This window comes from Scophthalmus maximus, chromosome 21 (genome assembly GCF_022379125.1).
Source record: "Scophthalmus maximus strain ysfricsl-2021 chromosome 21, ASM2237912v1, whole genome shotgun sequence".
Taxonomy (NCBI): domain Eukaryota; kingdom Metazoa; phylum Chordata; class Actinopteri; order Pleuronectiformes; family Scophthalmidae; genus Scophthalmus; species Scophthalmus maximus.
The window spans coordinates 2,381,359-2,406,355 of NC_061535.1; the positions used below are offsets into that span (position 1 = coordinate 2,381,359).

Below are 24,997 nucleotides of genomic sequence, written 5' to 3' on the forward strand. Positions count from 1 at the left end.
TGGCGCCCCGTGAGGACCTCCTCATCAATAGGTTTTGTGACACAAATTTTCTCAAAAAAATAGAAATGTGGCTATAAAAATAGAAATGTGGCCATATTGACAGCTAGACAGAAAAAGGCGGTAGCTGCTATCCATGCATACTTACCTGATAATATTTTGAATTTCAGTGAAGAAATGATATCTTGGTATGTATATTTTACAGCAGCCATCACTTAAAATGAGTGCTTCGCGTTGCTGCCACCAACAGGTCAATCTTTGTTACATCTAAATATATAATAACAGACATCATACCTGTGTATTAACTAAGTTTACAGAACATTACATATACCCCCTGGAAATTTATGACAATTAAAAAATCAGCTAATCTTGATTTTGTATTGCACAGAAAGTCCTCAGCCACCAATTATTTTATTGCGTTACACCATCAACCCTTATCTTTTCCACCAAAACAACTGAAAAAAACTGCGAATTCTAATAATATGTGATAACGTCCATGAGGCTCAGACTTTTGGCTCAGTGTTACAGTGTTGTGCCTGTGTGTAGTGTCTCTCCTTATCAGAGCTAAATGGCTTGTTTGAGCAATCAGTATGTTAGAAAAGAGCCATAAAAGTTTCAGGGGGCAGTCAGCCAAAGTTGAAAAGAATATTGCCCATGAAAACAATGCAAATAAGTACATTTCAAAACTTCCATGACAATTTGATTAATAAAAATGCATCAAAATGTACAAAAGTTAAACATTTGACCTTGTGATTATTAACAATGTAATGCTATTTAACTGCAGACATACGACGTGAAGTATCAGCGTGTTGTATCATGAAAATATTATGAAAGATGTTTAGCAAAATATCTTCTTCTGCTTCTCAGCAATCTCCATCGGCTCCATTAGTTCCGGACTAACATCTTCGTAGAGCGGCTGTTTGAAGTGTCTCCAAACCACCAAAACAATCCTCACAGCAAACAGCGCGGAGGCCATGGCCAGTAGCACAGCTGAGAGATCAAAATACAGATGGAACAACGTTTTAAACAGATATTCGTGGTAACCAACAGTATTACTATCTAAAGTAGCTTCATATGCATTTTTGTACGGGGCTTCACAGAATTTTAACACAGAATTTTACTTAATTGGTAGCAATGTCTCAAATGTGCTCTAAATTGATTTACTTTAGATTGTTGTGGATATATTTTAGTAACCCACCACATATTATACTTTAGGGAATCAGTCAAAGGAAAAATTGGCGTGATGTGCATGAGCCAATTCTAGAGAGTATCATATATTTATTATCACATATAATTAATGCGGGATGCTCTACAGTGTCTTACCGATAAAGATGCCAATGAGACCGGGTGTCGCAGCGTTATAGTTTTTATCCAGGTTTCCAGACAGAGCCCAGATCACAACGGGGTAGGTGATGAGGACGTACCGCATATGTCTGTCAAGGACCAAGTTTTCCAACACAAACCTGTGAAATATTTGCACATTAGCACACAGCTTCAGAATCTCACTGGCGTGCAGCTGGGGTTTGACGTTCTCCAGGTGAAGACCACTCACCACACCAGCAACAAGGCACTCAAAAGAGAGTATGAGATGGTCGCAGCATCTGTTGGGGACATCTTTACTTCATAAGTCAGTACAATGGTCAGGTTGATCAGAGTTGCAATGGTTGTCCATGTCGTGTAAACCATCACACCATTTTGAACCTGTGAGTAAGATAATAAAAAGTATATTAGTTTAATATATGTTAAGGGACAAGCACTGTGCACTCAGCGTGTACATTTGTCATACTAACCAACACACGGAAGAGCCACAGGTCTGCTTTGTGATATTTCTTGAGCCAGGGTCCATAAACGTGAAGCCCATGGCAGATGAAGCATATCATGGAGTAGTTCGACAGGATGACCAGGATGAGAAAGGCCAGTGCAGCTATCATTATTCTTCAGTAAGGGACAAAAACAATTTTGAGATATAAACGTATGATATGGACTACAGCTAGATTTCACAAAGAAATGGTCAAAAGAGCCATTTTTAAAGCTCCCAGTGGAGAGTCTCACCCTCTGTCCCAAACAACCAGCCAGCCAATATTGAAACACAGATTGAAGCACCAGCTGATGAAGAATCCATAAGGCAACACTGCAGGACTGCAGTAAACGTAGCCATAACCATTCCTACAAAACAAAAGAGCCAATGTTGAACATTGGGTATGTGAGAAATGTGTTTCATTGTCAGTTTAGTCTTAATCTTCTTGTTTGTGCAACAGACGTGTCATGAATTTGCCTCATGTGGCAGAGAATACCTCAAACAGACCGTATGCCCAAATGTGTCTGCTATGGGAAAGACACAGATTGATATTTGCACATTCTCATTGACCTGTTCGTCAAAGGTTTGCATAATTTTTTTAAAGTCTTAAACAAGAAAATGTCAAAAGTTGTCCTCAACCTTCTGCAAAGACCCGCGACGATGTAGATGATCATGGCTGTGAGCCAGACGTAGATGACACTCCAGATGTTGAAGGTCCATCCTGAAGGTGTGAGCTGGGTGTCAAACACCGCAGACACATTGGCTGTGGTGGTATAATAAGGATCTACAGAGAGATATCTTTTCAAGTTCAACTAATCACATTTGACTAAAATTCAAACAGTTAGTTGCTCAAAAAATACTGTATATATATATATATATATCAACAGACTTTTGACTCACAAATTCCAACTACTGACAGTGCGTTAAACGCCAGGCTTATCCCATAGCCGATGACAGAAACCACTATTGCAGCAAGATGTCCAAAATTATGTTTTCCCATTGTTGCGCTGTAATAAAGGAAAATGATTTAAGGTTTATATTTTTTAAGTTAAATCAAATGCACATATGCATCACTTTTAAACATTCTTTTATTTTGTTTCTACTCTGTAGCACTTTGAGATTGCTTATGGCAATGAAAAGTGCTCTATAAATGAAATTTATTATTATTATTATAAAGAAGAAATTTAAGAATGGCAGTTGATATCGAGCATGTTCCTCTTTATAGGCTCGTACTTTGGTATATTGTATACTTCTCAGGTAGTTTTTTTCTTCTTTTTTTCCTAAGGTACAAAAAAAAGTACAGAAAATATCCTTAAGCAAAACAGTTAATCCCTTTCAACTTCAATAGTGAAGACAATTTCATTAAGTTTTAGCATTTTTCTTATAATCTTTTGTGGCGCTTATCACCAGGGGATGGGAAAAAGTCTGAATATTGAACAAAATCTTTTTTTAGCACTCAAACTTATTCAACTGAATTGGACTTCAAACTCATATCAAGTTTCGAAATTACTTGAAAAACGTGCCACTACAATATGTCGCATTTCCTCCAGGTTAGTAAAACATTGGCAGCTTGACAACATTATTGCCCACCTGATAAAGACTCTATAAAGCCAAATGAGACATACCTTTCTCCGCTGCTCACTGTGTGAACTCAGGCACTAGAGTGAAGAGAGCAGGAGCAACTGTGCCGAGGAGAGAGGACGTTCTATCTCATAGAATAACCAGTTGTGTAAGGGGAAGGCGTACCACCACTCGGAGCGTCACGTGTATCTCTTATCTTGACAACATTTTTGCATCAGTGCAGCGGATCATAAAAGACAAACTGTCAATATTTGCCCCATACAACCATTCTCATACGTGCCTTCTGAATGAATAATATTGTAATCTGTTTGACGAAACATTAAAAAAAAAAAGGTAAAAAGTCGAAAATATTTGGTAAACCGTTAGAGAGGCTGGTACTTTATTACATTTGGTCCACCTCAATATTTTGTATTGAATGAGCAAAATTCTTTGAGTGTATCAAAGTTGTTGAAAAATCTTGCAACGTATCGCTGACATTGACCCGTACTTGAACTTGACCTTTGACGTCTCTGAGTCAGTGATAATAAGTTATATGCAGTTATCACAGAGGCCATTCAGACACCCAGTCACGCTAAGCACTTGTTTTCTCTTTCTATTTATGTTGTTTTCATTCTTCATAAATTTGTTCTTTTTAGTGCTTAGGACACCCTGTGCTTAAACCACAAGTATAATTCATGTTAGTATTATTGTTCTGTGTTTTTCAAATGAAAGAGGACACAGTTGTGCAGTTAATGTAGCATAATATTAGGTCAGTCCCATCTAAATCTTTGTTATTGAATGATCTGATAACTGATCAGCACGTTGATTCATTCTGTATGACTGAAACCTGGCTACAGCCAGAAGAATATGTTAGTTTAAATGAATCAACACCTCCCTCTTATAATACTACTCATATTCCTCGGACCACAGGCCGAGGAGGAGGAGTAGCAGCAATCTACCAATCAGACTTATTGCTTAACCCTCGACTTAAACATAGTTTTGACTCATTTGAAAGCATAACTCTTAGCCTCTTTCACCACCTCTTTTACAGCAGGTGTCTATCAGAAAACTCTGTTAGTAAATTCAAAGAAAAAGTTCTTTCGTTATTTACTCCACTGCCACGTGTCGATACAGTGCAGGATAGTTATCAAAACTTTACTCCCACACAAATTGATGATGATGTTGATAGTGCAGCAGCCTCACTACGTTCCACACTTGACACTGTCGCCCCTCTGAAAAAGAAGACAGTCAATCAGAGGAGGATAGCTCCATGGTTTAATGCACAGACACGCGCTTTAAAACAGACGTCACGTAGGTTAGAAAGGAAGTGGCGTTCCAATAGTCTAGATGATTCTCACCTAGACTGGAAAAATAGTTTAATTACATATAAGAAAGCCCTCTGAAATGCCAGAACCTATTATTATTCTTCACTAAAAGAGGAAAATAAAAACAACCCCAGGTTCCTCTTCAGCACTGTAGCCAGGCTGACAGAGAGTAAAAGCTCTACTGAACAGTCTATTCCTCTAAGTAGCAATGATTTCATGAGCTTCGTTATTAATAAGATTATTACCATCAGAGAAAAAATTTACCAGCTTCTTCCCACTAATACCACAGACACACGGCCAGTACAGTAGCTTCTGAACCAATAGTATCGCCTAATTTATATTTAGAATGCTTCTCCCCTATAGATCTGGCTGAGCTGATTTCACTTGTCACTTCATCCAACCATCAACCTGTCTTTTAGATCCTTTTCCATCAAGGCTATTTAAGGATGTATTACCTTTAATTAATAATTCCATATTAGATCAGATCAATTTATCTATATTGACAGGCTATGTACCAAAGGCCTTTAAGGTGGCTGTAGTTAAACCTCTGCTCAAAAAACCGACTCTGGACCCAGATATCCTAGCTAACTATAGACCCATATCAAACCTCCCCTTTATCTCTAAAATCCTTGAAAAAACTGTTGCTAACCAGTTATGTGAATATTTACACAGGAATAGTCTGCTTGAAGACTTTCAGTCAGGTTTTAGAAAACATCATAGTACAGAAACAGCACTACTGAAGGTTACCAACGACCTTCTCATGGCCTCAGACAGTGGACATGTTTCTATTCTCGTCCTTTTAGATCTTAGTGCTGCATTTGATACCATCGATCACAAAATTCTGTTACAGAGACTAGAACACATTGGGATTAAAGGAACAGAACTAGAATGGTTTAAGTCCTACTTATCTGATAGATTTCAGTTTGTTAACGTTAATAACAAATCTTCCATTCATACAAAAGTGAGACATGGAGTACCACAAGGTTCTGTACTGGGACCGATACTTTTCACTTTATATATGCTTCCTTTAGGCAATATTATAAGAAAACACCACATCAATTTCCATTGCTACACTTTTGATAAAGCCAGATGAAACTAATCAGGTCGACAAACTTCAGGACTGTCTTAAAGACATAAAGGCCTGGATGACTTGTAATTTTTTACTTCTAAATTCAGAAAAAACTGAGGTCATTATACTCGGCCCTAAACACCTCAGAGAAACATTATCTGATCATATAGTTACCTTGGATGGCATTACCTTGGCCTCCAGCTCTACTGTGAGAAACCTTGGAGTTACCTTTGACCAGGACATGTCCTTTGACTCACACATAAACAAGTCTCTAGGACAGCCTTCTTTCACCTGCGCAATATCAAGAACATTAGACACATCCTATCTCCAAAGGATGCTGAAAAACTAGTCCATGCATTTGTCACTTCTAGACTAGACTACTGTAATCCCTTACTGATAGGATGCCCCAATAAGTCTGTGAAAACCCTCTAGTTAATCCAAAATGCCGCAGCACAAGTTCTGACAGGGACTAGAAAAAGAGATCATATTTCTCCAGTGTTAGAATCGCTGCATTGTCTTCCTGTAAAATTCAGAATAGAATTCAAAATACTGCTCCTAACCTACAAAGCCCTCAATAATCAAGCTCCATCATATCTTCAGAGCTCATAGTTTCATATTATCCCAATAGATCACTTCGCTCTGTAAATGCAGGACTACTTGTGGTTCCCAGAGTCTGTAAAAGTAGAATGGGAGGCAGAGCCTTCAGCCACCAGGCTCCTCTCCTCTGGAACCAGCTCCCAGTTTGTGTCAGGGAGGCAGACACCCTCTCTACATTTAAAGTTAAACTTAAAACATTCCTCTTTGATAAAGCTTATAGTTAGAACTGCTCATGTGTTTAATAAACCATTTCTTTCATTTCTATCAGTCTGGTAGAAATTAAAGCAACTGTTATAAAACCCCTCTATCCCCTGATATGTTTACAGTACATGTCACTAATCCTGTTTGTGTTTTCTATCTCTCCTAGTGTATCTCTGCCCCCGAGCTGCAGGACCCAAACCCGTCATAATTATTATTATTAGTAGTAGTATTATGATTATGATTATGATTATGATTATGATGATTATTATTATTGTTGTTGTTATTATTATTAATAATAATATTCATATTTATATCATCACTAATAATAACAACAACATAATTGTATTCTTTTAAATTATAAGTATCAGTCTGGTAGAGATTAAAGCGGCGGTTGTACAACTGTCCTCTCTCTCTCTTCTCTCCTACTGTCTCTCACCCTCTTTCTGCCCACCTCTCCTCTCTTCCTCCTCTCTCTCCTCACCCCAACCGGTCGAGACAGATGACCGCCCACAACTGAGTTTGGTTCTGTCAGAGATTTTTTTCCTGTTAAAAGGGAGTTTTTTCTCTCCACCGTCGCCAAGTGCTTTGCTCATTGTGGGATCTGTTGGGTTTTCCCTGTAATATTGTAATATTGACCTCACTATGTAAAGTGCCTTGGGACAATGTATGTTGTGATATGGCGCAATACAAATAAAATTGAATTGAATTGAATGTGTGTTGAAGCTCATGTTTCAGAGGAGGGCAAAGAAGAAGAATATTATTATTTTTTATCTCTCCAAATCCACGAAGGCACACAACTGAGGAACAAATATATTTATTTTAAAAGTGCAGAAAACTAATGTTACAATGCATGAACAAAAACAAAAGGTAACATCAACATTTGCATATTTGTATTAAAAATGATGGTAAAATACATTTCAGAGATTAGTATATGAGTACATAATGTACTCATAGTTAAGTACACGAGACGGCCTGTAATGGATTTCAGCGTCTTAGAATTTCATATCCCATTTATATTATGAAGCTTCATTCTGTGTGTCAGCGGTGTCTCCAAGGCAAAAGTCATCATCACAACGTATACAGAGCATTTAGTAAGTACAACTCGTACAGGAACCACACTGAATCCATACACACAGTACAGTACCAGAAAAATATTCAGTCAGCATTGCTCACTTGAATATCTTTCTCTGCATCTCGGCGATATCCATCGGAGACATGGCCTCAGGGTTGACATCTTCGTAAAGTGGATATTTGATTTGACGCCAGATGACAAGAAACACCCGCCCGACAAACAAGGCACACGCTATCGCCAACAGGGAGACTACAGCGGGGGGGACAGCAGATGGAAGCGTTAGTGTGCATACTATATGTCAGATATTGCAAATACAGTATGAATGCGGACAATATAAACAGGCATAATTAACACTGAATGCTTTGTTTGTGTATTGTGAAAACTGGTCAGTGTTTGCAGTGGTTGAGGGAAAATGAAAGCAAAATATGTATAAACATCAACACTCACCAATGAAAATATCATTGTGATCAGGATCTTCAGCATTGTAGTTTTTCATGAACACCCCCGTCAGCGCCCAGATCACAACCGGGTAAATGGTGAGAATGAACCTCACATGTTTGTCGAGGACAAAGTTTTCCAGGATAAACCTGTGACAGAGCCGACACATTTACTCCAGAAATATGTTTTTTTTGTTTGTTTTTTTAAACACTACATTAAATGTACAATACAATTTCCCTCCACTTAGCACTTACCACACAATTAACACTGCGGTCAAAATGGAGAGAGAGACGGTGGCAGCGTCCGTCGGGGACAGGCTCGCATTATAATTCAGCACAATAGCCAGGTTGATCATGGATGCAATGGTCGTCCATGTTGCATATATGGCAACACCATTTTGAATCTACAGTAGAGACAAGAGAAATTACTTGCATGGGCAGAAGCGGAGATATCTTTCAGAAGAAGAATATTTGGAGAACAGAGTTGGCACAGAAGATGCTGCAGGGAGACAGCAGATCAAACTGAGCTTTTTTCATTCTCACCAACACACGGTGGAGCCACAGGTCCACTTTGTGATATTTGTTGAGCCAGGCCCCATAGTTGTGGAGACCGTGGCAGGAGAAGAATATCACGACGTAGTTCGTCAAGGCGATCAGGATGAGGAAAGCCAGAGCAGCGGGCATCTGCCTTTAATCGGGATGAAAGTATGTTTTATTGCAGCGATCAACTCTGCAGCAAACCAGCACAACAGAAAATCGAAGCGTTTCAGTCTAGAAAGCAACCACATTCACACATTTCTTGTGTGAATAGCCTACTTTTTAAAACACGAAAAACACGCATCACAAATTTGCCTAGTAGGGCTTTAAAATCTGTACAGTTTATAACTTTATGTTAATGAGGAAAAAAGAAACTCTCCAAAAACATTTAAAAAATTTAAAGCAGGGATCCCTCTTCCAATAAATTCAGTGTCCAGCATGAGCAAAAATAATCATACAATCATTTTATGGTGAAATGAATGACCCACATCCAGTTGAAGTACAGTAGTAAATATATTTTCCAGTATTCCCTCACTTCGTTTCTCAATATGTCCTTTAGTTTTGTGTGTTGATCTTGATTCTTATAGGACCTAGTTTGTTCTGATTTCCTCAAACATTCAAAGACGAGATCAGGTTGAGTGGGGACTTGAAATATGTCTATAACCTTGTAATGTTTTTTTTTCTTCTTGTCTTTAACCCAAAGCAGGCCATGGAAGACACAAGCATCTCCATGAGCCGGAATAGAAATCGTCATTTACCACTCAGAACGTATTACCATTACACTAAAACACAACCATTTACGGAAGGTAGTTTCTCAACACTATGAAATAAGCTGCGGTCGTGTTTCAGTTGCAAATGAAGAAAGAGTCCCGTCTCACCTTCTGTCCCACAGGAACAACCATCCGGTGTTCAAGGCCAGGTTCAGACACCAGGCCACGAAAAATCCGTGTGGCAGAACAGGAGGGCTGCAGTACACGTAGCCATAGGCATTCCTAAGGGAATAAATCAGATTGAGGTAAACAAATAAACAGCAAAACAAAAGCTTTCTTCTTTTTTCAAAGAAGAAAGCTTTCCATTTAGGCGGGCTCTTACTTTCTGAAGATGCCAGATAAGAGGTAGAGCAACACTGAGGCCAGGAAGATGTAAATGATTGACCAAATGGCAAAGGTCCATCCTGATGGTGTGATCTGTGTCACAAACTCATCTGAAATATTAGCGGTGCTCCGCAAAAATGGATCTGGGGGGGACGCAAATTCATAAATTAAACATCGGAGAGCCGAACAGTTTTTGTTTCTACAGTGTAGAAACAAAAACATTGTTTCATATGGATATATATATTTATTTCCATACAATCATTGTTCAAACGATGCAACGTTATTCCCACAGTTTTATTTTAAATACTAAATTTATACATAAAAGGCTGGACTCACGTATTCCCGGCCCTGCCAGAGCAGTGAACGCCATGGTGATGATGAAGAAAATCAATGCCAGCACCACGGCGCTCAGAAGGCTAATGCTGTGTTTCGCCATATCTAAAAAACACAAGTGTTATGAATTGAAGCACATTAGAATGTGAGAACCATGTTGATGTTTAAGACAAAATGGAAGCAATATTACAGGTAGCATGAACAAAGGAGCCTCTCACGTACCGTTTATTGCGCGTTCCTGGATGAAAGCGGTGAAAATAACACAAATCTGCTTTCGAGGAGGGGCTTTTATTTCGTAAAATAGAGCTGCTTGTGTAAGAGTGAAAGCTTTTTATGGCCCCTCAGCACGTGTACATGTTTGAAAATTTATATCATCGACATCAAGAGACTTCTGTGCCCTTTGTTTTCAAGAGATGGACTGGATGGAAAAAAAAAAATGCCACAATCAATGACTCCACTATACATAACCAAGTTTCATAATTATAAAAAAAATTTAATGGCCAGACTTTGTCCCAGTGGTCCTGTTTGGTAACGGCTTTTTTATCACACGGTGATAAAAGAGCGTTACCTCTTTTAACACCAGTTTGACCCTTTTTTTTCATGAATAGCTAATGGATCACTGCAACTGTGAACCGCCTGTCATGAAACACTTGGCCCTCTGCCAGCTGGACAACCTTTATCATGGAGGGGTGTCATTTTCGAGCCTCCCACACTCTTATTAGATTACAGCATGACCCAAACCCTCAAAAGAGATGCTGAAAAACTACAAATAACACATTGAAAATAATTCTAATATACTATGGCTTTTTCTATTATTTCAACCGGATTGTTAATCACTCAGACTGTTATAAGATTTTTCAAAATGTCGCTGATTCATTTTTGGTTTGATACATAATACACCATGATATGTATATTATCGTTAAAGCAAAGCTGTCAGGTGAATGCAGTTGAACAAAAAGCACAATATTGCCATTTCACAATGAGAGACGACAGAATTTGCCTTCACATCAAGTTTTATTTGCAGAATGTTTGTAAATGAGGCGCGTCATGTACGAACACAAGGATAAGAAGAAGAAAAACACGTGTTCGTGTGAATGTGTACAGCCAAGTCTGTTCCGTGTAAGAAAACTTTAGAAACATTCATCCAAAATATATACAAATTTTGCGGCTGGTCTCAAACAAGACTCACACCAAACTGCACATTTCTGCACCTTTGGGAACCTGAAACAGTCTGTGCGCATGAACACATGGCCAAAATATTATAATTTTTTTGGCGGGGGTAATTATGTACAGTCTTTCGGTAGTCCATCACCAGCTACCAGAACCTGGACCTTGGCAGCATTTTCGCAGCCCTCCTCCGCTGCGCCTGCGGGCAGTACCGGCGCGTGTGAGCGTAGTCCCCGGTGGCTTCACAGGTGGGACAGGTGTAGTTCCGGAGGACGGGACAGGTGATTTTGCCCTCGTCGGATTTCAGCTTGTGCGACCAGTACACCCCCGGAGTCTCCCCGTTCTGCCTGCAGAAGCGGCAGTAGTCGGGGGAACTACTGCTGGTGTCCGACAGGCTGCTGGCCGAGCTCGTCTCTGCGGAGGATCTGAGGTCCTCGTCGCGTCGGGGGGACGAGGCCGGGACGTGGCCCCACGGTGCCGCCGGCTCCTGCTTTGGCCCCAGCTCGAGGTCTCCGCGCTCCCCGTCGCGCCGGACGCACAGCCGCTCCAGGAACCTGGCCAGGTTCATGTAGTCGTGCCACATGTCGAAGGAGTCCTCGTCGGCGAGGAGGGAGCAGCCCGGGACCCCGACTTCTCTCCGCAGCGTTGTCATATTTGGAGTTCGCGAAGTTTGCGCGTGTGCGCGTCTAATCGCCCTATTTATAGGCAAATGCCTCTAACTTGCAACATCGATGGCTGATGATGACAGGTGTCTGCAGAAGAAAAGAAAGAAAAAAATCCTATTGTGCAGTTTGGATGCTTGTCTTTCATCTTAGAAGTCTGCAACTTGAGTTGCGCGATGTTCGGCTTCGTAATGGCCCCCAGGAAAATGGCAGGACCTGTAAGAATCATTTTATGAAAATAAAACCAACGTGTGCATGCCAGACATTTGATTCAGTCAGCTATTTGATCAAATTAAGGCAGACAGAAACAACACACACACACACACACACATACACACACGCACGCAAAATAAAAAAAAATGCTTTGCACTGATTTTGTTATGTCAATGCAAATAGATTGCAATGACACAATTTATGGATGGATCCAGATATATCATCATCAGCTCTCAAAGCTCTTAAAATGGTTCTTAAACAATGATTTACAGCACAGTGAAATAAATGGAATAGCGGACCGGAGCGTGCATTTAGTAAATAGGCCTGTTGGAGACAGTGCACCTGTCATGATCTAAGTGCAGAGAGGGTCAGGCAGGGTGCCATTAACCTTCATCCCACTCCCCCATCACAGTAACCAAAACAAAAGAAAACTCGACCTAGATTATGCAGAAATGGAATTGATTAAAAAAATTATATTATATAATTATATTATACTACTTGCCCGTTTAACATAGATTTGAGATGCATGTTACTTGTGTGCCAACTGTAAATGATCCATCCATCCCTTTATCTAGCTTTATCCATTAAAGGTCGCGAGGGGGGCTGCATGGAGCCAACACCAAAGAAGATAAACTGTAAATGAGTTGCCCTAAAATGTATTTGAGGACTTTTGTGTGCCTATACAGTATAACAACCTTCTAGAGCCTGTCGATTCGCTGGGAACAATCGTGACATTTGTTTCCAAGAATATGGATGATTATCGTGAGGAAGGTAATATGGCGATGGCTATTAATATTGTTGTTGTTGTTGTTTTGAACTTTTCCTTTGCGAAATGACAATAAACAAATGAAATGTGCTGTATTTGATAAAGTTAGTCTTGACTGAGTGCATTGTTTACAAGAATATGGAAGATGAGGATGATGATGCTACGATGGTAGTGGTGGTGGACCATCACGATGAGTCCACTCGACGGCCGCCGGCGCCGGAGCGTCTGTGCTCCACTTCAAAACCGACATCATTGTCACACCAACATCCAAACGTCCACCTGCGCCCACATCGGGCTCTTTGATAGAGCTCACTGGCCCCGCGCAGGCGCCGCGCAGTCTGTCGCCTGCGCCCTGTCGGCCAAACCGTTAGTATTATGTATCATAATGAATTGTTGCGCAACGTGTCAGCTGACTGGGTGTAATACATTTTGTGTGTGTTCTCTACGAAGGTTGGAAAGTTTACTAGTTTTTCCTAGTTCTGTATAATAACAAAGCAAGAAGCGTGGCGTGGGCGGGTGGAGTGCGGGCGAAGTGCTGGGGGGAGTGACGCGTTTCGTAGGGGCGGGGCGGGGGGAATGCGAGTTGAATATCACGCATGCGCAGTAGCGTACCGGCGACGGCTGTACAAAACGGTGGCCTAGTGAAGCAGAGGATTACGGAGCTCAAGTTGACAGGTCAGATTATAACAATTTCACGTTTACCAGAGTCTGTGTGCGCTGACGCCTCGTAATCGGAGAGCTGATATACCTCAGGACGTCGGCAACGTTTTAAAAAAAAAACGGGCTGTCGCACTCCCTGACTTTTTACGTTGGATTCCAGAGCTAACGTTAGCTAAATCGGCTAGCCGCTGTTAGCTAGCTAGCTAGCTTTCGCTAGTGGATTTGTGCTAAGACACGGCTATGACATTGGCTGGGGGACTTAGTGTGGCCTTTCCGTTTATGTTATTGTGCTCCGTGCTTCGGTGATCGGTGAATCGACAAGGGCAAGCCGCACACCGGATCATGAGATCGAGATGTGATTGGTTGGTTATTAGTTACGCAGTATCAAGACGCAGAAAGCTAACCAGCTAGCTGGTATCCTTAGATGCCCCCGTCTGTCGAGGCTAATGAGCTCTTGTTTATTTAGCTCTTGATCTGCTGTCAGAGTTTCGATATCAACGTAGCTATTTTGGTTATTGATTGTTCCTTAATCCTTAATAGCACATGTTGATAACTGACCAAAACGTCCATACATGCAGCTAACTAGTGTATCAGGGGTAAAGCTACATATATGCATTGTTATACAACTGGTGGTGCACTACATGAAGTCGCCTTATTTTACATCACTCTGTTCTAAATCGGTGGGAAGTTTTGGGGGAGTTTCTTGTTGATCTTCTTATTCTTTTCTTTTCTTTCCCGCATGATATTTACATGTGTATTTCTGCATCTTCCCAGGCTTCACAATGAGTCAGGGTAAGGACAATGCACGACTCAAGAGCTACAAGAACAAGTCTCTCAACACAGATGAAATGCGAAGAAGGAGGGAAGAGGAAGGTCTACAGCTCCGTAAACAGAAGAAGGATGAACAGGTGAGCAATGGCGACATAGATCTTCATATTGCAAAATATTCTTAAAACAATGATGGACTTGTGAACTGTTCGCAGACCTCCACCCAACTTTCCTGTCAGTTGTGGTGTCAATTTCTCATATAATCATGTTTTTAATGTATATTGTTAATTTCTCGAGGAAATTAGGATTTCCACCACATCAGTGTTGCTGATATCAGGAAGAAAACCAGATTCTTTGCTGTTTTTTTAGTCGTTGCGAGCAACAGCTTTTCTAAGTAAGACACGGGTGATTTAGTTCAACACTTTTGTATTCCCAGTTGTTCAAGAGGAGGAACGTTGCCACGGTGGAGGATGACGGCAACCTGGAGGAAGACGGAATGGCCGACAGCGGCTACCTGGAGTCCCAGGCTAACAACATGGACCCACTCATGGTGAGTGGTAATCTTTTTCTCATATCTTACGTTCTTTAGTTTTGCGTAAAGTCAGACGTGACAGTATTTTCATCTGTGTTTTGTCGAACCTCAATGTCCGATGCTGTGCAGGGCGGGGCGATCTCTGAAGATATGACTCAGATGATCTTTTCCAGTTCCCCTGAGCAACAGCTAATAGGCACTCAACGCTTTAGGAAACTTCTTTCTAAAGGTAAGCGTGCTGCAGGTGACTGTTTTTCCTCATGAACCCTTTTCTCCTCTGTTGCTTGTTTGCCTTAAACATTGGAAAATTACAATTTTGAGTACTTGATTTAAAGGGGCAACAGGCGATTTGGGAGAAAGCTTGTTTCTCGCTTTGTTGTTGTTGTGATTTTACTGCTCTGGCCGGGCCGCAAACCCGTGAACTTGGATATGGGAGACCGAATTGCTAACCAACAGGCTAAAAGCCCAGAGTTGCAGCACCAACTGCTAATATGTCTTTTAACGTGTCGATGTGTGATGTTTACAAACTGCACTCGCAGTGTGATTGGTGCTATCCAAGCCATTTGTTTGGTTTTTTTCGCTGCACACACAGAACCAACAGCTAGTGGACCGTGAGGAAATATTAGCAGATTTTTACAAAACATGTATTGCTTTAGAATCCCTTACTGCCCCTTTAACTTAATATACTGATATCAAGATAATGATGTGATAAATATTGCTTTATTCATATTTGCCATGTTTCCAAACTTCACACAGAACCCAACCCACCCATTGATGAAGTCATTGCCACTTCAGGGGTGGTGGAGCGCTTTGTTGAGTTCCTGAAGAGGAGAGAAAACTGCACATTGCAGGTACACACCTCTTTGCAACTTAGATTAAGCGTATCAAACTTTAAAAAAAAATCCTTGTTGTGTTGACACAATGTGTTAAATTAATGTTGTTTTTTTTCCTGTTTTTTGAATATTGTTTTAGTTCGAAGCTGCGTGGGTGTTGACCAACATTGCATCAGGTACATCCCACCAGACACGGGTGGTGATCCAGGCAGGCGCTGTGCCCATATTCATAGAGATGCTCTGCTCTGATTTTGAAGACGTGCAGGAACAAGTAAGACTTATTTACTGACAAAATGTCTTGCATGATGTTTCTCCATAATTATGTGCCTGTATAGATTTTGCGATAATTATCTAGCCTGGATTATTTGATTGACATAGCGATGGTGATTGGAAACATTTTATACCATTAATGTTGAGCAAGCTATCATATTGAACATTGTATTGTGATATTATTCATCATATAACTTAAAATAATGTTTTTCCCCTCAGGCGGTGTGGGCCTTGGGGAACATAGCAGGAGATAGCACAGAATGCAGAGACTTTGTCATAGACTGCAACATCCTACCTTCCTTGGTGCAGTAAGTAGCCGCTCACTGACACATTGTGTTCCTCCTGAATATTCTTATTACACTTATAAATAAAGAGCAGCTGTGATTCTGTTCCCTTTGGAAAACTCTGCTTGGTCAAACCTCTTGCAGGCTATTGGCCAAACAGAATCGTCTAACAATGATGAGGAACGCAGTGTGGGCGCTCTCGAACTTGTGCAGAGGAAAGAACCCACCTCCAGACTTCGCAAAGGTAATTTGCAAAGATAAACATGTCACTATGGCAACGGCACACATTGCTAGTGCAAGTACGCCATATCTGTCTTTCCCGAGGTCACACGTTTGCTTACTGTATATCTAAACAGCATAAGGGTCGATCCCACTGAACTTATAAGCAACATGTGTCCACCCACCTCTTGTCTTTGTCCGTGTTTTTCCTCCAGGTGTCCCCATGTCTCAGCGTGCTGTCTTGGCTGCTGTTCGTCAATGACACGGACATCCTGGCTGACGCATGCTGGGCTCTCTCCTACCTATCCGATGGCCCCAATGACAAAATCCAGGCTGTTATTGACTCAGGCGTCTGTCGCAGGCTGGTGGAGTTACTTATGTAAGGCTTTAGTTTTGTTGGAGAAACACGTACCGCTTACATACTTTGACTGTGAATTTCCTCTATGTGCACTGTTCCATTGCCACATCATTGGGTGCGACAGTCAAGAAGGGTGTGTTGTGAATTTTCCTGGATATTATTATTCAAGTTTGACTCATCCTAGCTGTGGCAAACTGCTTACGTTGGGAGAGGATATGACATTTCCATGTGGAAAAAAATACCCTAAACTCGCTGTTGATGAGCTACAACATACAAATAGTTTCATGTCATTAGTGTCACTTCAGAAGGAACGTCTGAGTGAATTTACACCACAAATGTGCTCCATTTCAGGCACGCTGATTATAAGGTGGTGTCCCCTGCTTTGCGAGCTGTTGGGAACATAGTCACTGGAGATGATCTACAGACACAGGTACAAGCGACATGTCCACAACCAACGAAGTTGTACTACTTATGCCAGAAAGTAACTGAATACTTTCTGGTGAATATTTTTTGACTTTGGCTGGAATTTGTGTGGTTTCGTAGGTGATCCTGAACTGCTCCGCGCTGCAGTCCCTCCTTCACCTCCTGAGCAGCCCCAAGGAGTCGATCAAGAAGGAAGCCTGCTGGACGATCTCCAACATCACTGCAGGGAACCGAGCACAAATACAGGTGTGTGTGTGTGTGTGTGTGTGTGTGTGTGTGTGTGTGTGTGTGTGTGTGTGTGTGTGTGTGTGTGTGTGTGTGTGTGTGTGTGTGTGTGTGTGTGTGTGTGTGTGTGTGTGTGTGTGTGTGTGTGTGTGTGTGTGTGTGTGTGTGTGTGTGTGTCTGCACGCACGCACGCACGCACGCGTGTGCATGCTACGGTTCTGCTACCTACTCACATAGGTTTTAAGGTTGACTTGAGCTTTTCCTAAAGTAATAGGTCTTTCCCCCTCCTCTCTGTAGATGGTAATAGATGCAGGTCTGCTGCCTCCTCTCATCTCTATCCTGCAAGTAGCAGAGTTTCGCACAAGAAAGGAGGCGGCGTGGGCCATCACCAATGCCACCTCGGGGGGCTCCGGAGAGCAAATCAGGTCAGGCCACTGTTGCATTTCAACATACCTGCACACTTCACGTGGCTTCTGTTCCTCGCAGAAGCAGGAGCTTAGGTTGTGAGATGGGATACCTTCATTTGGAGTTTATTCATACAACCGAACCAGTTAACTTCAAGCTTTCTCTGGGGCTGTTCAGTTAGTATTATAAAAAACAACCTTTACAAAGCTATAGGGTAAAGGCACTGAGTTGTGACTCGTAATTACAAAGGTTTTCAGCTTATAACATAGTAGGTTGGCATAGACCTCCCTTCAGCCTGTGTTCTATTCTATTGATGCAAGAGGTGTTAACTGCTTATCATGTTTGGTGAGTAAATTAAGTTCAATTCTGTATCTGTGTGTACTGCCCCCTGCAGGCACTTAGTGGAGCTGGGCTGCATAAAACCTTTGTGTGACCTGCTCACGCTCATGGACTCCAAAATAGTCCAGGTGGCTCTAAACGGCCTGGAAAACATCTTGCGACTGGGAGAACTAGAGGCCAAGAGAGGCGGAGGCATCAACCCATATTGTGCACTCATTGAAGAGGCCTACGGTAAGTGTTCATCAGTAGTTTTTACATAATCTTTCTGACGCTCTCTGACCCTCATGACTTTCGTTTGTGTGTTGTAAAGCGTCCTTGGGTCCCCTGAAAAGCGCTATATAAAATTAAGTTATAATTATTATTATTAAGTGAAAACATCACCTCCTAGGCCGAGGTAATAACTGAACAAACAATTTGATTTGGGAAGTCTTTTTATAAAATTTTACATTACACAAACCAAAGATGCATGTTTAACCAGTTATGATTAGTTATGATTCTTTAGAAAGGTGTTCCATTAACATGACACTTTAGATGGAAATCTATCAAAACACACTGCAGTTATGAGCTTCATTAAATCTGCAAATATATAATAACAATATTATTAACGTATAATAATTACACACGTAATAATACATAAGAGTGAAAGAGTTTAGTTAACTTATCAATATTGAAATCTAAAAATTATCAAAAAAAGGAAAAGAAAAATCCCCAGAGCTCAAAATGTTGAATTCAGAGGAATGTTAAATACAGAAAATCCACAAATAAAAAAAGCTGAGAACAGAGAATGTTCAAGTGTTGCAACTAACAAATATTTTCTATTAAGGACTAATCTGACTATTTTTGCTTTCATTAAAAATAATTGTAAAAAATACCTGTTATAGACTTCACAGCTCAAGGTGATGTAGTCAAACTGCTTGTTACTAGCTTTTAAAAGTTTTTGAAAAAGTAGATCATCACATTATAGAAGCTGTAACGAGATTATTTAAAATTTTTGCTTAAATAGTAATTTCCTTAATAAAATATTTGCCAATCAATTTTCTGTCAATTAAATTGCACCTCTAGAAATTTTTGTTTTATAAATTACTGAAACCACAATTTAAAAATTGCCAATTAGCTCATATTTCAGCATCGCCATCCTCTCTTCTTCTCAGGTCTGGACAAGCTGGAGTTCCTGCAGGGCCACGAGAACCAGGAAATCTACCAGAAGGCGTTCGACCTGATCGAGCGCTACTTCAACACAGAAGACGAGGACCCGTCTCTGGCTCCGGCTGTCGACCTGCAGCAGCAGCAGTTCCTCTTCCAGCAGTGCGAGGCCCCAATGGAAGGTTTTCAGCTATAATGCTGAACGCTGCCTCTCTCCCCCGTGCTCCACCTTCATCCTCACCTCTGCTCATTCCTCTCGCTCTCTGCCCACTGCCATGATCAAGGGCGACGACGGCCCTCGGCGATCGATTTTAAATCATTGTCATGATTATGAAAAATGTTAGCATTACAGGAGCACGTGTGTGTGTGCGCGTACGTCCAACGTGGGTCAAGTTCCTGCAGTCTTGTCAGCCAGTTTGTGAAAGGTTTCATTCATTCCGTCTCGCGCCGAGCTCAACTCTGCGCCTGATTCCTCGACACCCAAAGCCCTCCTATCTGCTCAGGCCCCAGCATAGTCTACTAGCAGATTTTCCCTGTAACATGTCCCCTGTCTTACTTTTTGGATTCGCTCCCCAGCTCATCCCAAATGAAAGGCACCTCTCAGTGTTCCCGTAGGATGGCGATCCCCACCTGAGTCGGTGGGAGTTTTAGGACTGCTGCTCTGCTTGTGTGATTGAAGCATTAATGACTCGCAAGACAGACAAGACGGACATGGACGTGATCTTTAACCCCCCTGATCCCACACAGAAGAATGATCGAACCTAAACACTGGACTGACCACGAGACGCTGACCATACGTTTAGCTGTGGTCACAGGACTGGACTGCCCACAGCCGGGGGCCACGTGGCCAGTTTGAATCCCCAAGACTCAACTGACAAAAAGGCACTTAAAACGACATTTTAGAAAATATGGAGGTCCTTTTCCGGCCATTGGATAAGTGACCACAGATGGACAAATCAGGAACTCGACTGTGTTGCTGAGGGGTGGAGCTTGTCGGTCACACGCCAGACTGCTTTGCGTTCCACCCTGGATCTCATGTCATACATTCCTCTATCCAGTAATGGGACTTTCCCACCTGCACAGGCTCCATCCTTGAAGCGTTTAGACTGCCTCCTGCCTCTGGTGTGTAATGAAAACCCCATGGAACCATGGGAATTGGAGTCTTCCCTCGCACTGAGACAATTGAACAGACTTGGACAAGACAAAAAACAGACTATTTAACCTTGGGATTCTGTCCAGCAGCGAACCATCAGGATTTTTTATTACCTTAAAATAATTTCATTTAATTTGCTGCACTTTAGTTCAGGACTGATGCCTCGTTGAGAATATACCGTAGTTTTTACATTAACTATTTAATTGGTCGATGACGCCGCTCTTCCCCTCCCTCAGGAAGCGAAGTGAAGAGAGGTGCGGCCTGTGTCTTTAGTCCCCTTCTGGTATGACGAAGATAACAATGTTCTTCACTGTTTACCCTTCACACAAAAGGGACTCAAGCAGATTGTGGACTAAAACTGTTTAGCACACTAATTACAATCAGTAGATCGTACTGCCTCAGCATGGCTACAACAACTTTGTTGTGACAAAGTTAATCAATCATTTTTCTTTTCCTTTTTTTCTTTCTGAAAATTGGATGTTTAGGTTAATGTCTGTTATCTTGCTGATGGTGCCATAATCCTCACTCAACAGAAATCCTCCCTGACAATTTCAACAACAAAAAAATCCAGATTAAAACTTGAAAAGACTGGGGATAATCTTAGTTAGTTCAATTGAATGTTTGTTTACCAAGTCCTCTTTACATTGCTTACTTTTTGTCGAAAAAATCTCAGCAAGAGATGTCCAGCTCTGTGTTCATGACTGTCTGTTTGTTGAATTGAGTTTGTGCACCTGTCCCCTGTTATGCCATTTGCATAAAAGCCGTTTCATGTACCACAATGTTAAGTGAATCCGTTTCACCAATGGGAGACAGTACAAGTATTTTCTTAAATCCAATACTTTAACCTTCTTTGTATGGTGGCAGCTAATGATTTGAAATTATTGATTAATTGGTAAATATTTGGGGGGGCTGTACAAAATGACTGAAATACAGGGGGGAAAAAAACATGGCTACCAAAAAGAAGCAAATATTCATATTTGAGAAAATAGAACGGGTCATTTTGGTTATAAAAAATTACGCAAATTATTTTCCTTTCAAACTTGCTATCGTCAATACATTTATAGACTTGCCATTTCAGCTCCAACCCTGTGCCGGCAACATGTATTTGGGCAATCAAGGAGAAGCCTGCCACCCCATTTACGACACTTCACTACATACTGAGAGAAAAATGTAGGTCCTACTCTCCATAATGAGGCAATAATTTCAGTTTGACTGAAACATTCAGCTTGGCTTTAGATTGTGCATGGAGCAGAACCAGATCAGGTCCTTAAATGAGACGAAAAGTTTCAAGACGCAATACATTATTGAACTGAATTAACAGTGGTGCTCACTTTATATAAAGACAGATCCCACAAACAAAGTTTTTTAATTACATGACGAGGGACTGGTCAGACCGTTGTACAGATGGATCATATGTGCCTGAGTCACTTCTTGATGTTTGCTTTAGAAAATTGACAACCGTTTGAACCCTGTGAGGGTGAAGTGTCCACAAGGCGTATAAGAAAACAGGACTGTTGCCTCAGAGGCAAATTTAAGGCATTTACACTGGAGAGATTTTAAGGTGTGAGAAGTTTACTAGCAGCACTGACGAGTATTTAAATCCCAACTGGGGAGTCCATTCCACTGATTTACAGTCTGAAAATCATTGTGTCCACCTAATGCCAACATGTCCTACCACCACAAACATGATCAGTGTAGCTTCCTCAAAAACAGGTGCCAGTTTTTAAATATCAATACATTCACACACTGGGTTTCAATATGATTACAAAAACCCAGAGTTGTGTGTTTTAAAGCCAATCTTCTGCTTGCAAAGGTACAACTAGGATTGACTGCTCTGATGTCTTCTGGTTGCTCTACCTCTCCAGGGGAATGGGAGTGAAGAGCATTGAAGTTGTGATACATACAGTAGGAAGGGAAACACCTTTGGTGCCTGCATTTAGGGGAGGGGGGGTGACATGGTTGTGAAGGGACACGCCGTCCTCCGTCACTGAGCTTTCTGCGAAAGAACAACAGCAGCTTCCTCCTTTTCGTGCAGTTCCTCCCTCCATCTCACTTTCCTCTCCATGTTTTGAGCCGTCAGAGACTCGTGCCGGCGGGCAGCCTGCAAAGACGCATGACAAAATACGGGGGCTGGTATATATTTGACTTTGAATAAGTGAGAAACGACTGTAAAAACATATAATTCGTAAGAAAAACTAGGACACGGCTATATGCAAAAAAAAAAATGCTTTGACCAAAACTACTGATGTGAACTGTTCACCCAATAGATACTGGAGAATCGTGCAAACAAGGTGCACTCGTGCCACTCACCCGTTTGCCAAGGAGCACCATAACCAGACAGGCCCCTATTGTGACTCCCATCATCACAAAGCAGATTTTCACTCTGACTTTGTTTCGGGCAGCATCGATCATCTCGTGTCTGTGGGAACAGTGAGGCAGGCGTATCGAAAAATATTTTAAACAGTTTTGTATGTCACAAAAAAAAACTTAACATGTCAAAATGTACAATTTGTTGATCATTTGGTGCTCCTTTTAATCTCGGCACACTAGCATGTGATTGAAAGTAACGTGTGTGTTTCTTCTTTCAGCTGTCAACATTTAGAATGTTCATCGTGTTTCGAGGTGGTCTGCAGATTGTATGCGTAACAATCGGGTCGTCTATCAAAGCAGCAAATCACATCCTCTCCGCCCCTGATGCCAGTAATTACGTCCGGCCACAAACAAACCCTGGGTTTGAACTGCAGCAGTGTCCACGCCGCTCTTCTAGTTATCTAACCCTAAGCGTCTCTTGTTAGGGATATTAACACAATCACACACCCAAGCCAATCAGATTCGAGTGTGCTGGGAGGTCTGGCATAAACAGGAACAGGCTACTTACGACACAAGATCTGGTATCTGTTCTGGGGTCTTAAAACGTCCCGACCAGATCAAAAACCTCTTGTCCATCTCCGAGGGTCGGGAGCCTGGGAGTCTGAATGCGGGACGAGATGCTGCAGGACGGGACAAGGCACGCAGTCAAACGAACAAATGAACACAGCGGGAGTCCAAACATCTCACATGGTGAACAGAAAAGAAAAACATTGCATTTCTCAAGCCCCCGTTATTAGATCCGACACTCAATACTCTGGTTCCACTTCCTGCCTCCCTTCGTCAATTGGTACCCTCACACTTTCTATGACACTTTCAAGTGACCTTTGATTACAAATTCTAATCTAAAGAAACATGGTAGTGTTTTTATCTATGAACCAGTGTAGAGACGTAAAGCATGTAGTCATTTCATACCAGATTGATTTCTGCTCGGTTTTCCTTTTTCAAAGATATTATTGCCGATTTCCATGTTCATGAGATGTACAATGGTGTTGTGGATTACATATTACTGGAAAATGAGCTGTGGCAAAATATCTGTATCCAGAACTGTACAGTACCTTCGGCTGGGACGGCAGGGAGAGGCTCCGCTTTGACCTGTGGTTTATTGCACATCCCTCTGCGGCTCCATGTTTCTGTGACCCGTCTGCACCTCTGGCCTGTTGAGATTAAAAATAATAATGATAAGTATGTGTTGTAGGGCTGCAACAAAACTCAAAATGCATCCAGGTCATAACTCTCACATTATAGTTGCTGAAATCAAAGAATCGATTTACCGATTTATCTATTATCAGAGTTGCTGCCGATTTGTTTTCCGCTGTGTGGATCCAAAGAGAATCCTTAGATTTGCCACAAATAACTTGACAACTGTCGATCAGTCAATTTTAATATTTTGTCAACAAAATATACATGACAACAGCAGCTTTAAATTACTTTATATTGACTATCAAAATGGTTGCTAATGGATTTTCTGTTGTCAATTGAGCTTTGATAAAAAAAAAAGAAAAATAAAGCAATTGCAGGCTACACATGCGGCTGCGTCAGGTTAAATATTAATATAAAACCACTAAAAATGTTGCACGGTCAAAGACGACTAACAATAACAAATGTCACAATACAGGACCTGCATGTTCTCATCATTATCAATCCATGCAACCGTCACGTCTCATTCCTAGCCCCATGAGAAACCACAGTGCAACAATGATAAATGTGTATTCATATTATTATTGTTAGCAGTGGTAGCATGTTGGATTATCAGCCACAACTGCAGCTGCCAATTTAACGGTAACGTCAAAGCTACAGATGCTACAGTGTGAGAAGAGCTCCCCGGAGCCGCTCGGCCATTTTCCGACAACGTCACAACAATTCCAGGGGAATGATACGAACCTACGAAGTTGCCAATGGAGAGGCTTGACCTGACGAAATTCATGATTGAGGATCTGACAAACAATATTCAACAACGGGTCATTAGAGCCATCGAACTGCGTCGCGCGCCGCACCTGTACTTTTCTATCAGCTGCTGAAAGTCAACTGCCGGAGAGCAGGACCGCAGCTCATGTAAGCATAGGCGCCTGGTGCGTGTGCCTGATCAGAAATGAAGCAAGTTGTTGTTCGTTAAAATCATGGATATTTTTTTTAATAAGATAATATATCATTATAATAAAGAAAACAATAATACGTCCATGGTCTTAA

At 41.4% G+C, this 24,997-nt stretch overlaps 5 protein-coding genes across 7 annotated transcripts; 1 reads left to right on the forward strand and 4 right to left on the reverse strand.

The window, feature by feature from the left end:
- Positions 1-389: 389 nt before the first annotated feature.
- LOC118290888 lies at positions 390-3,550 on the reverse strand. Of its 2 annotated transcripts, none has more exons than XM_035618625.2 (8): positions 3,421-3,550; positions 2,696-2,802; positions 2,435-2,579; positions 2,050-2,163; positions 1,788-1,932; positions 1,550-1,698; positions 1,321-1,460; positions 390-987 (listed from the first exon to the last, which is right to left on the reverse strand). In XM_035618625.2, the coding sequence occupies exons 2-8, from the start codon at positions 2,793-2,795 to the stop codon at positions 836-838; spliced, it is 945 nt and encodes a 314-aa protein (XP_035474518.2). In that variant the 5' UTR covers positions 2,796-2,802; positions 3,421-3,550; the 3' UTR covers positions 390-835. The 2 variants fall into 2 exon arrangements, with proteins under 2 accessions (XP_035474518.2, XP_047185841.1); XM_047329885.1 differs by lacking the exon at positions 3,421-3,550 and adding an exon at positions 3,029-3,075.
- Positions 3,551-7,345: 3,795 nt separating this feature from the next.
- LOC118290887 lies at positions 7,346-10,391 on the reverse strand. The gene is made up of 8 exons (XM_035618624.2): positions 10,243-10,391; positions 10,024-10,125; positions 9,686-9,830; positions 9,472-9,585; positions 8,600-8,744; positions 8,312-8,460; positions 8,067-8,206; positions 7,346-7,868 (listed from the first exon to the last, which is right to left on the reverse strand). The coding sequence occupies exons 2-8, from the start codon at positions 10,121-10,123 to the stop codon at positions 7,717-7,719; spliced, it is 945 nt and encodes a 314-aa protein (XP_035474517.1). The 5' UTR covers positions 10,124-10,125; positions 10,243-10,391; the 3' UTR covers positions 7,346-7,716.
- A 624-nt stretch (positions 10,392-11,015) lies between these two features.
- LOC118290891 (nanos homolog 2-like) lies at positions 11,016-12,022 on the reverse strand. The gene has a single exon (XM_047329738.1). The coding sequence runs from the start codon at positions 11,837-11,839 to the stop codon at positions 11,336-11,338; it is 504 nt and encodes a 167-aa protein (XP_047185694.1). The 5' UTR covers positions 11,840-12,022; the 3' UTR covers positions 11,016-11,335.
- Positions 12,023-13,399: 1,377 nt separating this feature from the next.
- On the forward strand, positions 13,400-21,213 carry kpna1 (karyopherin alpha 1 (importin alpha 5)). Its single transcript, XM_035618618.2, has 14 exons — positions 13,400-13,503; positions 14,263-14,396; positions 14,693-14,806; positions 14,918-15,017; positions 15,545-15,639; positions 15,761-15,892; positions 16,111-16,199; positions 16,320-16,419; positions 16,610-16,773; positions 17,104-17,182; positions 17,296-17,421; positions 17,698-17,825; positions 18,200-18,375; positions 19,296-21,213. Exons 1-14 carry the CDS (start codon positions 13,425-13,427, stop codon positions 19,481-19,483), a joined length of 1,704 nt encoding a protein of 567 aa, XP_035474511.1. The 5' UTR covers positions 13,400-13,424; the 3' UTR covers positions 19,484-21,213.
- Positions 21,214-21,789: 576 nt separating this feature from the next.
- Positions 21,790-24,865, reverse strand: fam162a (family with sequence similarity 162 member A). 2 transcript variants are annotated; one of them, XM_035618632.2, is made up of 5 exons: positions 24,692-24,865; positions 23,866-23,964; positions 23,319-23,430; positions 22,751-22,859; positions 21,790-22,541 (listed from the first exon to the last, which is right to left on the reverse strand). In XM_035618632.2, exons 1-5 carry the CDS (start codon positions 24,732-24,734, stop codon positions 22,425-22,427), a joined length of 480 nt encoding a protein of 159 aa, XP_035474525.1. In that variant the 5' UTR covers positions 24,735-24,865; the 3' UTR covers positions 21,790-22,424. The 2 variants fall into 2 exon arrangements, with proteins under 2 accessions (XP_035474525.1, XP_035474526.1); XM_035618633.2 differs by having other exon boundaries at positions 24,805-24,825.
- Positions 24,866-24,997: the final 132 nt, after the last annotated feature.